Source organism: Cryptomeria japonica, chromosome 5 (genome assembly GCF_030272615.1).
Source record: "Cryptomeria japonica chromosome 5, Sugi_1.0, whole genome shotgun sequence".
Taxonomy (NCBI): Eukaryota; Viridiplantae; Streptophyta; class Pinopsida; order Cupressales; family Cupressaceae; genus Cryptomeria; species Cryptomeria japonica.
The window spans coordinates 134547125-134561547 of NC_081409.1; the positions used below are offsets into that span (position 1 = coordinate 134547125).

The window sequence follows — 14423 nt, forward strand, 5'->3', positions numbered from 1 at the left end:
TAGTCTGTTTTACCCGTACAATATTTCTTTGTATCAAGTCATTCCTTTGAGTCAAATTCTTGAAATTCCTAGTTTTGCGAGCCATACTTGAACCTTTGTCAAGGTCATCAATGTCATTTTTGTCATATCTTGTGAATGTTTGTAGGACCAACAAAAGGAGCTTTCAAATGCAGCCAGCAAGTAGAAACTTAGTGTTCGGACAATGCAGAAGTGAGGGAAATTCACTAAGGCATTGGAATTGGTTGCCCACTTAGAGGGTGCAAGCTGGAAAGAAGATGAAAAAAAGTGCAATTACAAATTTTGCAGGCCCGGCATAGGGCACGTGCTCATAGGATGTTGAACACAAATTTCACAAGTCAAAGCATGCAAAGAGAAATTTTTACAAAGTGAAAGTTGCAACACTGTGTAAAAGTGTGTACCATATAGAAGCCAAATAAATTTCAAATGAAAGGCATGGAAGGCAGGTGACAAGCATATGCCATAAAGTGAAAAAAAAAAAAAAAATCTTCAAGGTGCATACAAAGGCACACACCATTGATCAAGGTAACATGTTTTAACTTTTTGAAAATGTGACAGGTAGCGTATGGGTGCACACCCTTCTGAAGCTCGGCATAAAATTTGAAACATGAATAATGCAGCCCCATTAACAGTTGCGCACCCTTGGGACGAGTAACAGGTTTTTCAATGAACACCAAAACTTGCAGTCATTATGATTGAGCGCATGCCTGATAACTAGAGAACATAGAAGTTGTGAAAATAAAAGTTGCAGGTGTATAGAATAGAACTTGAAGACACATGCAGATCATTCCATAATCTTTGCAAAAATATTTGCATGATCAATGCATATTTTCGGGTTCAACGGCCATGCAACTATTGTTTGCATGAAATAAAGTGTTTCAATGAGTTCTGTACTGATCACAGCTTCCAAATGCTGCTAAAAAAATTTCTTAAAGAACTTTTTTGTAGTTTGTTGTTTTGATTAAAAACAACAGCCCAATCAATAATTCTCAATAAAAATACAGTATTTCCTTCTGCGTACAGCTGTGCTGATCGCATTGTTCTTGGCCAAAAAATATAGTGATCATATTAAATTTTCAGTCCTGATTATTTAAAACAGATTTTCAATATAAGGTTAGAGCTATAAATTTATATCTCTCCAAACTCACTCTATAAAGGGCTCTCGACAAATTGAATAGGTTTAATCAAAGAGATTCCAATGATGGATCTTTACATCTTCCATTTTGTTGTCCTTGAACATCCACAGCAATGTCTTTGTCATGCTTGGTCTGATTTCAGCAAGGTTCTGTCACCACTTTAATGAGTTTCAGTCTCTGATATTAACCGATTTTCAGTGTAGAGGTACAGTTTTGTGAATAGACCAGCAAGAGGCCCTTCCATATTTTTTGCAGGATTATCATTGATACGATCTTTCAGTCTTGTAACAGCAGTTAATATATATAAGACAGTTGCAAATTTATTGATATAGTCATTGGAAAACGTTTTTCAAGGAAAGGATGCATTATAACAATCGTCAATGACATTTCAATCATCACAAGAACAAATAGTGAGAAGTTCATATTTCTTCTATTTTTCATTTATAGTATTTCCAGGCCAATAGTCTATTGTTATCATAAGGGGATCATGTGGAGATGGTCATACACTCTAGGTTTTAAATGTACCCAAGGTTGCAGATTTTTGGTGTAAAAAACAACACGTGAACAGAAGGCAAAATCAGATTCAGGTCAGGAAGGTTGTTGTTTAGTGAATTGTCAAAGTTTTTAAGGCTTCTTCAGACCCACCATGGTCAAAGAAAAATAACTTCATCAGAATCAATGCCAAGAGCCAACTATCAAGATTGACTATTTCTGGCATATGAAAGCACGCTAGCTTATAGTAGTTGAGTGTCAAAGGGGGGCTCGAGGGCCATTAGAGTTCTATATCACTACTATATTCATCATTATTTGAGGATTTGACAAAAGAATTGTCCTCCTTGGATTTTTAATTCTTCTTAATGGACCTCTCTTACCACAATTCCAATTTCCCTTAAATTTCTTGTCTCCATCTTCTCACTCCTATTCTCTTTAAAGTTTAAACCTATCCATAACAACCAATGTATTAAGAGAGGTTCATCCATGGACTTCTTTCAAATCTCTTCAGTTAACAAAATGGCTATAACATTCTTCAATTTCGATAAATAGTACTACTATGGGTTGTCATTTTTAAGTTTTCCCATGAATCAAGTAGAAAACAAAGTAACAAAATATAATAATCCTCTTTATCCACTTTGACTCCTATTTACACAAGTTAACTTTGAATAAGACTAAATGCATCTAGATGATCAATGATTGAGTGTTCCTCTTTCATTTTTAGAGAATACTTCTTCTTTTTCAAGACAAGTTTATTAACAAGACTCTTGGACTGATACAATGTACCTATATTCTTCCACAATGAATGAGCAATATATTCTTCAAACACATTCATCAGCACATAATCTAAAAAACATAACCAAGTAGTGCTCCTCATCTTTTATTCAATTTTACTTAATCCTCATAAAACATGTCTGCAGGATTAGAGAAAACACTACAATCCACTAATCTCTTTCCACCAAACGATCTTCAATCCTTAACTTCCACAACCTAAAGCTTGCTCATTTAAATGAGCAATCTTAGACCTTGAAGTACTAGCCATAGATCCAACACGATATTGTCTCTTCACAAAATCTTTCAAACTTTTCCTTTGTGGCCAATTTATACATGAATTGTAACACCACCTTTCTAATTCCAAGTAACCACATGCTCTAAGATCAAATGATTGGATTAAGAAATCCTATTACAATTGATCAATATACTAGGATAGAGGAATCACTTAAATAATGTGATCAAATACTTATATAAATGTATTGTCTAATTATCAACATTAAAGGAAGCACGTGGAATACAATACAAAGCTGCTATAAGGCATGAGAAACTAGATTTATGTGGAAAACCCTTACAAGAGAAAAACCCACCACAAAAAGACAATTAGGTTATATTATTCAAAATCCAATGATTCAATACAAGTCTCTTGACAAAGCCTCAAACTACAAGCTTACAGCATATCCTTCTTCTACAATCATACAAAGTCACAACCAATAAACTAACTAACCAATTGTCCACCTCAATTCACTCACATGAATAGATAAAAATACACTTTCATGGAAAACCAATTATCTAACTATCCAACCAACTCATGGAATATCAGGAGTCACACAATCATGTTATATTAGTACCATGATGCCAACATATCACACATCACCAAACATAATGTCTCCATGTCAATAATCATCGTAGATGACTATATACTACCACACAATAAGAATCAGTAGTCATTTACTAAATAGTGTCATTGTGTACATGTTTTCCTATATAACAATCACTTATAGTTTCTTGTAGTGCCTCGTAATTTTCTCATAAACACAACCATCCATGTAGATTGTGTAACCTGAACTCCAGTCTACCACATGAACTCTAGTTCTCTTGCAAGTGCATCTGCAATGCCATTCATGCTTCTAATAACACCCAATTAAAATGAGTTCCTTAAATGACTTGTAGTTGTTGCCACAACATCACCACATGTAGACACATCTCCAGCTTAAACTGCAACACCTGAAACTCACTGCATCCTAACCCATCGCATTTTATAGTGGTTTAACAATTTGTAGATAAACTATCTTAAGGAAATCTTTGCAAGTAAATAACCAACCCAAGTCCCAACACCAGGGTCCTTGATTTCTAAAGAGTAGTCCTGCTCATATTGATTTTTTAACCCAATGGTGAAATAACCCAAAGTAATCTTGTTTGCTCTTCTAAAGAAGTTTTTGAATGTTATATGTTCGATGGAAATTAGCAAAACAATAGATGAATAGCCATGCTTTAATCCCATACAGAAGGATTTCTCTCATTGTTGATCTTGCAAAACTGCTCCAAGATAAGATGAATCTCAAAATGGTGAGGACTTTAGGAGCAGACACTAGACTCGAAGAGTATTTTTTTTAATGTTGCCTACATTGTGAACATGGCCATCTTCAAAGCAACTACCCTAGCACCAATAGAAGCCAACACCAACACGATCAATTCCAAAGACTTATTTCTAAATTTTGGCTTGGAAGATGATGATGTAGAGGAGATTCCATATGAAACCTTGGGTGGCCATGGTCAATAACTCAAAGAAAACGCATCAATACCCTCAACAACATATACTACAAAAGACTACTTTTATGCACTAAATAGAACAACATACAAGGAAGCAAGCTACACATAGTTTCACATTCTTCCAAGCAAATATCACCAATAAAGTTAAAGAAAATGAAATTTAGAAAATTATACAAAAGGACCTACTGAAGAACCTTGCCAGGAGATAAAAGAAAAACTCGAATCAGTTAGAACATTGGGAAAGTTCAAATCAAGAAAACAATCTCAGACTTCTGCATTTATCAAACTAGAAGAGAAAAAGGGAAGAATGGTAAAAACTTTAAGTCATTTTTTTTTGTGGAGTGCAATTTCACATTTCAGTCTTGTTTATGTTAAAAGAATACAAAGACAGCACTGGTGTAGGATAATAATTTTACTTAACGTTGTCTGCCATAATCCCTATCCTTGACTTTTGCTAATATTCCTTAATAATTATTCTCTTGCTGGGGTTAGAAAACTACTTAGCAGTTTAGTGTTCCAAATTTTCTGCAAATCTTGTAAACCTTCAAGATTTAAGACTCGTGGAAAGGATGTTCCAAAGAATTATAGAGATTATAGAAATGCATTCAAGTCTGAATCGACAGAATTAACAGATCGCAATTAAGGAGAAACAGATAGAGAAAAAGTAAATAGTACTTCAAATGAAATGACCTAGGTTGCTGAATAACTATGCATAATGAACATCTACAATTATGAACAGCTCAAAGCCAACAACCCTAATCACACTGAACCTTCGTAAGGACATATGCTAGAAGGATAAGTGGTCTTGAATAACCAAGCAAAATGGCATAGATAGGGAATAGTGGGACTTCTGCACTAACAAACAACCAGAAGCATAGACAATGGGTATCCTTCTTATAAAATAAAACTGTTTTAATGCAAAATGCCTTCTCCTAGTAAATTTATTATTTTCCAAAAGAGACATTACTTCCTTTTGGGTTCATTTTTCACATGATGTAAATGTTATTGCAATTTCCAATTTAAAGAACAAGTTATATGCAGGATGGTGTATTTAAACTTTTGATATTATAACTATGACAATAATATTGTTATCTTTCTTTTGCTGCAGGTAAGGAGGATGAACATGTATCGATTTCAATGTCATCTCCTTTCTTTTGAATGAGGTATATATATTAAGGTTGCCACGATCAAGTGGCACCTTGATCGGACATGTCTTTTGGACATGTCCGACCAAGATGTCACTTGGTCGTGACTCTTACCAACAACAACCGATCCACTCGGTGATAACTAATCAATGCTAGTGTAAATGATAACAGATCTATAAACATACCCGATAATGAATCGGTGTCAAAACAAATGATAATGGATCAATATAAACACATCGATAATGAATTGGTTTAAAGTAAACAATAACAATAACTGTTAGCATTATATGCTATCGGGTTAATACCTTGATAGTATATTAATGCCGATTCATATATGAATCGACATTAATATGCTATCGGGTTACTAGCCCAATAGCATTTAGATTGACGCTTAACATAGTTAAGTAGGTCGTCAATCTAATCCATCATTATCCAATATCAATATCATAATTATGATCAATGTTATAGTCTGATAAACATAAAGCATGAATGAGTAAGCTAATAACAGAATAGAGGAGATTAATGAGTTAGGAGAGTCTTATCTTGCAGAAGCTACTAATGCATTAACACATGATATCTATTAATAATTATGCGGATCTTTCAAAAGCTATTACCAGCCGAAAAGAAAAGAAGTGAAAAGTAGAGACATGAGAAGTTGTTATAGAGGACCAAAGAGCAGAATTGTAATCCATGCAGAACAGTGTTAATGGAACAAACAATATCCACCCACAAAGAGAGCTCAAAACATCCATATGTTTGCCAAAAGGCACTTGCAGGATACTTAACCATAATAATCTCACCAGGAATGAGAAATTGAAATACCTATATAGCATTGAAAAGCCATAAAATGATCATCGAAAAAAACTTTGGAGTTAGTATTCTACATTCTACTACAATGGTGCAAGGCAAATAACTTACCCCATACGAGTTTCAAGCTGAACATGGTGTTCACTACATTCCTCCAGCACTTGCTCAGTTAAATCACTCTGAAGGCCCAACACAAATAGCAGGTATACACAAAGGTCAAGCATGAAGGATATTGCATTAAAAATAACAAAGAAGTATACACACTCATTCTAGATTTCCAAGATATCACACATATTACAATTTCATGAAAATAAAAATCTCAAAGCAGGCAGTTCTATTTTAGTGGATCTGCTTCTTATACTGGGATCGAGCAGTTTCCATCCAGGGAACAGCATAATGATAATATCAATTTTTAGTTAACTGTTTGTGAATATATCAGGTGCATTTTTCTTAAATTTCGACTCTATCTATTCCATACAATATTATAGAATGTTTTTGTTATAGAGAAAATGTAGGTTGACAAAATATCAGCAGAGGTCAACTTGTCTCTGTCTTAATCAGTTTACCTAAAAATCTTCAATGAAACAAAAAAATACAGAATAGAAAAAAGTTCCATATTTGAGGGGAAACACAATCCCAAGATTCCATGTGAAAATGGCTGTTTAAGAAACGAGCAGTTGAAAAACAATCATCAACCCACAAGCACAACAGCACAAAATTCACAAAAGTCAAGCAAACTCACATTGAACCGAGAAAGATGATCTTTTTCGCAGGATGCCAATTCTTGAAAAAGTTTAACAGCTTTTCTCCCATACATAATTGATTTAGGAAAGATAATACCGGGAAACTGCAGATGTCACAAACCTCAATTGCACCTTCTTCTGCAGAAAATTCAACTAGACCATACTTTTTTCATGGTCAATGGGTCATAACAAGTCCAGGAATGAAATAATATCTTGAATATCTCACACCAGACAAGTTTAGCTGAACTTCTTCCTGTGACATGATAAAAAGAAATTTAAGTTCTCCGATCAATTACAGAAAACTAGAGACAAAAGAAATATGACAAGAGGAAAAAATTTTAAACCCAAAAGGCAAGAAAATGTACTGGATGTCTCTATTCAATTATACAAAACTGTCCGCTTTCAAAAAGTGGACACTATCGCCTAACCATTTTAACAAAAATATCAATGCCCCTCTACATCGATAACAGAAATAAAACAGATTATGTTGCAAAAATGATCAATGAGGTGGAACAACGATTATCCATTAAATTTAATTGAAAGTAATAATGAAACAGAAATATCTATTTTTCAATCAATATTGACAAGCATCCTTTTACCATTGTCGAAGCTTTTCAGTTTGTAAAAGCAGCGCTATAACAAATCAAGAATGTAACACTAGATAGTGGGTACTTGCTTCCATGATGTAATGCAAATAAAGGATATAATCTGTAAGCACAAACTTTCCACCTGATAACATTATTATTAATAAAGAATTCTTCTTGAAGGATATACGCCATGGACAAAACATGTCATAGGAATACGCTCACTAACTAGGTGTAGCTATATGACATCAACGATGGCTGTGGATTCTACTTAGATACCATGTTACCCGGCCCTTCTAGTTTGCTTGCCGTTGTGAAATTATTTCCGCTGTCGCTAATCCGAAATATATTTGAAATCCCCTTCTTATATCTGTTTTTACTAGGATAGCAGCCCAAAAAGTTATGCAATGGTGAAAAAAACCTTCAGCTGGCACGGGTTAGACAGTGATGCCTTGCCTTATAATTTCACTAAACACTTAATAGGACACACAAATTGCAAATACAAATCAGATACTCACTGTTGATATGTGAGTTCAACCAAACTTTAATCATATAAGCTAAATCTTTGTATTACATAGGGGAGCGGCGGCACACTAAACTTGGCGTCCAAACTGATTACAAAGTTTTTAATGTTCTTAACCCAACTTACAGGTTCATAGTGACTGAAGCAGCTGATCGTGGGTCTGTAGCAACTGATCACGGGAGGTCATGGGAGGGAACGGAAAAACCGGCTTCTGAATGTGCCGTTAGCGCTCCAATGCAGTGATTTAAATGCCCTGTCGTGTGCTCTCTTCTGCAGATGACCTGAATCCTGGCGTCCCAGGTGTGACTAGTGACATGTCTAATGCTCTGTGAATTTTGGCACCTGGAAATGAAATTGCTATTGTTGGGCGCAGCTAAACCCTAATGATCAAACCCCCATCTCTGATTTCTGCACGCCTGTGATGGTTGGAGGAGCGGTAGCAATGGCTGCTGATGCGCTGTCAATGTGCTCTCCCTACAATGGGGTTTTGACGATCCAGGTGACTAGCACTGCTTCTATCACCCTTCTAATATTTTACGGCGCCCTCCTAACAGTTGAATTGCTTCAGATCTGTTGACCGCTCAACCTGGAAGGAGATTAAGGCATTAATCAACGCTGGAACGCTTGTAATTTATTGTACTGAGGTAGGGTTTCCGTCCTAATCTCTGATCATGCATCCAAAGGGGTTATCGTCCTTGAAAGCTCGTTACTTCTCCATCAAAAGCCTGAAAATTATGTGAAATTGGATGCTCCAAAAAGACAAACAAATTGGAGATAAACCTCAGATTTTTTTATCCTTAATGCCCAAAAGAGGCGCCCAATATTTGAATTCGAATTATCAGATGTTTTATTTTACTTATTTATTATTATTTCTTAATTTTATTTTATAATATATATCATACTCTTGGAATACACTTTTAAGAGGTGATAATGTGGTGCTAGGGTCTGCTGAGGAAAGGGAAAATCACACATTGTAAAATTGAACAAGTTCCAATTTAGGAGCAAGCTTTGACTCACAATTCTTGCCACCCCAAGTATTTTGTAGGTAAGTTAGTTGTTTCATGATGTGCCCAATGTACTATGAAGAACACTTACAAGCCTAAATATAATTTAAACAAGATTTTTAAACATTAAAAATACATTTTAATAGCATAAAAATCATTATAATGTGAATGACAACTCTAAAGGTGATCTTAAATAGTTGTTATTCATTCATTTCACAATCACAAAACATAAAAACAATTAATTGTTGGTGTAAAAGGGGTGTTTTACTTAGCTAGTTCATCGCCTAAGTCCTGCATCACACTTGTTATTTAAGTTTACTTAGGGTACAGTAGAGGGGGAAAAGTGAACCACTCCAACAAGCAGATATCAACCTCTCGAAGTCTCACTAATCAACTTCTCCACTCAAGATGAGTACAAAGTCAAACGTTGTCAAGTACCTCATAGATAACACGAGATAGGTCACAGAGGCTTCTTGATGCCCTACGCCAACTCTCTATTTGAGGACACACACGCAGGTCGAGGACAATAGCACATTGCACTGGTATCTTGTACGGATAGAGTACAGAGTTTCGTACAAAGAGCTCAGTATGACAAATATGTGTTCTAGATAAAGTAAAACTAGATGAATATAACAGAAAGCAAGAAACAACTAGGTAAATTGAAGAGGATAAATGAAAGAGAGGAAGGAAATGATCTTATAATCGGTCCATGATTGAATCCTCCAACAAAGCAACTCTTCTCCAACAAAACCTACACACGATCTAGAAAGGGAAAATGTTGGGGTTGTGTTTAGAGCTCTTCCATAGTTAGACCCCCGCTTTGGTGTTTCCACCTCCATGGACAGCTAGATAGATAGACAAATAGATAAAAAGAACCAATAACGAAATAGAAAGTAAATGCAACAATAATAATGCTAATGGAGATTATAAAAAGAAGAGAAGAACTTCCCTTCCACACCCAAAGCGAAGAGCTTGTCGAATGAAGAAGAAGAAGCACAAAGTCCTCCTAAAAGTGCAACAATGGTGGTGAGAGTCTTGAGCACAGAGAAGAGCCAACGGTGTTGCAAAATATGACTAGAGAGCTTCAATGGTGTCAATAGAGAGCACCAAGAATGATCTTGAAGCTAGAGAGGTTTGAATGAGTTGCTAGATAGCCAAAATGAAGCAAGAGAGGGAAGATATGCATGTTGGGAATGAAACTGATGTTGGTGGTCATGGGAAGAGGCGTTATGAGCTTTGCCAATTGCAAGTGTAATGCTCAAATGGTCACCTACGGATTGCAAATTTGTAGGACGCTAGCATGGTGTGCTAGTGTCCTTGAGTCATACAGTCAACAAAGTCAGGGAAAAGGACAAGATAACCATTGACAGAGCAAGCCATGTGAATAAAAGGACAACACGGTGAAGAAGATCTCCAACCAATGTAAAGCAAAGATGCTTATGTAGAGTGGAATTGCACGGGGTGTTATTTACGACATTATGTTTTGCCACCACTTTAGCGAGCATATGATTGTTATGAGATGAGAAGCTAAAGTAGAGATTAAAAAAGTTAAAGTAATTTTACTAAGATGCAAAGGGGAAGCAAAATCCTCTAGTCTACAAAGTTGCCCCCAGGGAAGAGACTCGAACCTTCATGAGATACTGCTAAGTTGTTTCATCAAAAACATGTTAGCTACAGACAAACATGTTAGACAAAAAAGCGAAAAATCATAAAATCAAACACTATGATAACAAGATTTCATTAGCATGGCCTAGCAAGTTGTGTTATGCTAGATAGTCATGTGATAGGGCGGCAATCACTTGGACAATAAAAGGATTTTGCCAATATGGGGAGCAAGTTGTGTTATACTAGATAGCCATACGTTAGGGTGACTATAGATTGATTAGTGGTTTGGCCTCCATTAAAGGAAAAAGATCAAGTCAATTGGCCCCCACAAAGATAATAGAAATAAGATCATTAGACAGATAATACAAGATGCAAGTGTAGATATGCAGAGATATGATAGCCCCCCTTACAATGGTACGTGTGAAACACATGTCATTTTAAGGAGAAAAGATGTGTCACTTCAATGTAACAATATGTCTCTGTGGAATGCCAGCTTGCAATAAATAACACACAAGACCCACAACATCCATTAAATCACAAAGTACAGGGAGACTCAACAGTTCAACATCAGAGGAACTCGCAGTAGTGAAGATAGATAATTTGTATAACTTCGTACGAGTTGCTCATCATGGTCCTAGAGATGTCAAATTATATGAAGAAGGCACGTGAAGACAAATAGAAAACCAAACTTCAGGTCAAAATGGAAGAGAGCTTAAACCCCCCCAATGCTTTGCATCATCCTCAAGAGTGAAAACCAAGATACGACAAATAGAAGAAGAATGGTTAACAAATAGAAGAAGGTTATGATAGAAAACCCCTTGTTTTCGAGCACCAAAAAAGTAACTCAATTCCTCTGAGAGAACACAAACATATAAAGACAACCATCGCCCCTTGTTTCTCAGCACCAACAAAGTAACTTGGGTCCTCGAGAGGGGCACAAAACATATAAAGCAAGCCCGGGGGAACACAAACAAGCACACCCTAATCTAAAAGATAAATAAAGGAAGGTATTATCCTATAGGTTTTCTACTGTCAGGTCATTTTCCTCCCAATCTTGATCATATGGGGAGGGAGGACGAGCCCAAAGAGGGATGACTATGAGACTAGCACCAACAACAAGAGCTAGGGATAATGCAGCTTCCACATTCTGATCTATAAGCTCCTCAAAGGCAAAGTTCAATGATTGTGTGAAGATCATAGACAATGTTGGGATATCCTCTAAGGATTTAAACAAATACCCTTTAGTGGAAAAGGTAGGTGACTTGGCTTGAGGTGGTGAAATGGGAGTTGCATCGTTGACCTCCAGAAGAGGGGTGAGGACAAACTCTAGAGAAGGCGAGACCTCCTCATCAAGACAAACAAATGCAAACAGAGAAACAAGCACTAAAACAAACTAACTAACTAAAATAGAGGTCGATGAAGATTGCTTATGATGATGAAACTCAAGCACAAGGCCTTGCTCAAAATTTGGCTTGAGTTTCTATCGAGGTGGAGGCCTCTAATCAGTCATAGCAAGCCTAAGCACCCCAAGAAAGATTCGATGCAAAGGATGTTGTGAATCGAGGAAAGTAGACAAGACCACATTGGACACAACCTATGTGTGTAGCAAGCCAATGGATTGGTAGAAGGGAGGAACATCGAGCAAGGTGGTGAGAAGGGGTGGATCTAAGGAGCAAGCAATAAAGACCTATACCCTTTTGGAGTGAGGCTCATTGATAGTCCTTGGAGTGGCTGGCAGTAGCATGGAAGACAGAGCAAGCATAGAGGCAAAAAAAGTAACAAAAGCAAGAGAGGACACGAAAATGGCATGAGTAGGGGCAGGCACTGACAACTCACTCCTAATGTTCAAGGTGGCATCATGCTCCCAAGCCATTGCCTGCCAATGACACTTACACTCACATGCAAGCTGGTTCAAACATAGATGGGAACAAAGAACAAAAGTTTGAGAGAGATCGCCAACATTGAGCTCCATGGGAGAGGCCTCCAAAGCCATTCTCAACAAAGGAGAAGGCCCAACTGATGGATCAAGAGGTGTTGTTGAAGTAGTCGTGTAGACACCATCACGAGCACCCTTTATCGTTTTGCTCTTAAAGCAATTGGAGGAACAAGAGGTACTACCAAAGGTTGTGATATATGAGCCAAAGGAGATGAGCAAGATCGAGGTGAAGGCCTTCCCCTTATTGTACCAAGAAAGACAAGGATATCAACCATGATCGAAAGCTCAAAGGGAGGGAAAATTATGGACTTGGACAATGCAGGTGTCTTTTCTTTGCCTGCACTAGGTGCAGTCGTAGGAACAAAAAACATCATCGGGGGCTACATAGTCTAAGGTGAGGGATGAGGTCTACCCTAAGGAACAGGCCTATCATTATCTCCTAATGAAGAAGGGACAAAAGATACAACCTGCTACAATACAAGAGCATACATGGAAGTGGGGCAGAAATCAATGCAAAAGGAGATAACAAAATTGTATGTTGGACCAATGTAGAGGCCAACTCCTCCATCTTATATCTGTAGTAAGCCTTATATGATGAATCTCCATGGGGAAGCATGGGCCCAACCAAAGCAGGCTAGAAATGATTTAAGGAAAATCCCCCATGGGCAATTAGTAGCTAAAATCCAATATCCTGGACTACATGTATTGTGCCCTCTTGAGGAAATTTTAAATATTAATGCACAACTAAAGGAATCATTTCCATGGTGATCAACTAGGGGATACCTAGCTTAACTTCGAACAAGTTCAATTCAAGAATAACAACAAAGGTAGTTGACACTGCCTTGGGTTCCACAAGGACCATCAAAGTGGTCTTACCTAAAGGAGGAACAAAGAGCCCATCATGCGTGTGGACAAAGGAACTACACTCATCTTATCACACCTTATGCAGACCATTTATGAATAAGGCCTCATTCACGATAACATCAACTCGACATGAGAGATCTTAATGGAGTAGACTCCCCATCACAAAGAACATCCAAAGGCGTAACAAATATGTCAATGTTTTTCATCCTCTAGCTAGGGGGTGAGATCAAAGTGATAGTGACCATCTTAACAAATGAGCCACCACTCGGCTCAGGGTTTGATGATACAAAAATGAAGTTTGATGAGTGAGGTGGGAAAAGGTCAGTGCATATTGGAAGCTTGTTGTTGGTTTTATCAACAAACTTGTTAGATTTCCATTTACATTCACCAACCAAAATAGCATCGTTGTCTATATGATCTTGGACTAACTGTCAAAGATGAATACAATGTTCAATATCATGTCCAGGCACATTGTGATACTGACAGAATTTGGAACCACCATACCATCAAGGGTATGGTCTGTGGTTGGACAATGGTATGATCTCGAGGAGAGTTTAAGATTATCTTTCAATAGTTTTTGCATTGTGCTTAAATAGGAATTAGATAACTTCCTTAAAGCTTGATTCTATCGTGGGTCTTGCACAGACCTCTCTCAGTAGCCTAAGTGACAATGATAATGTTCCCCACATCCATATTCCTTTTAGACCCTCCCATGGAAGATGCACCCCCAAATGTGTTAGAACAAGAGCTTGAAGAAGATTCCCCAAACCAAGTCATCATGTGCTAATAGTTAGTGAATGCAGAACATAGATCAAGGTAAAGTTTGAATAACAATTAAGAGACAATTTCTCTCTCAATGTTGGTTATAGATTTTCGATGAACGTTCTTTATGAATCACTATCTTTCAAGACAAAAGGAATCTTTGTAGAGATTGACTAGCAAGAAATACTCTGTAATCCTCTAGTTGGGCTTTTGCTTGCAATGAACAAGGTTTTCTATAGTCACCTTGTTTCCAATATTTG

At 37.0% G+C, this 14423-nt stretch overlaps 1 protein-coding gene across 2 annotated transcripts in view; it reads right to left on the reverse strand.

The window, feature by feature from the left end:
- The window catches only part of LOC131076606 (uncharacterized), a 34326-nt gene extending 25561 nt beyond the window's left edge, over window positions 1-8765 (reverse strand). Inside the window, exons 1-3 of one of the 2 annotated variants that reach the window (XM_058013876.2) lie at window positions 8119-8765; window positions 6885-7138; window positions 6254-6321 (exon numbers count right to left, since the gene is read on the reverse strand). In XM_058013876.2, coding sequence (XP_057869859.2) covers window positions 6254-6321; window positions 6885-6959 — 143 coding nt within the window. In that variant the 5' untranslated portion in view covers window positions 6960-7138; window positions 8119-8765. The remainder of the gene's footprint in view (window positions 1-6253; window positions 6322-6884; window positions 7139-8118) is intronic. The other variant, XM_058013875.2, reaches the window with a different exon arrangement.
- Between the last annotated feature and the right edge of the window lie 5658 nt (window positions 8766-14423).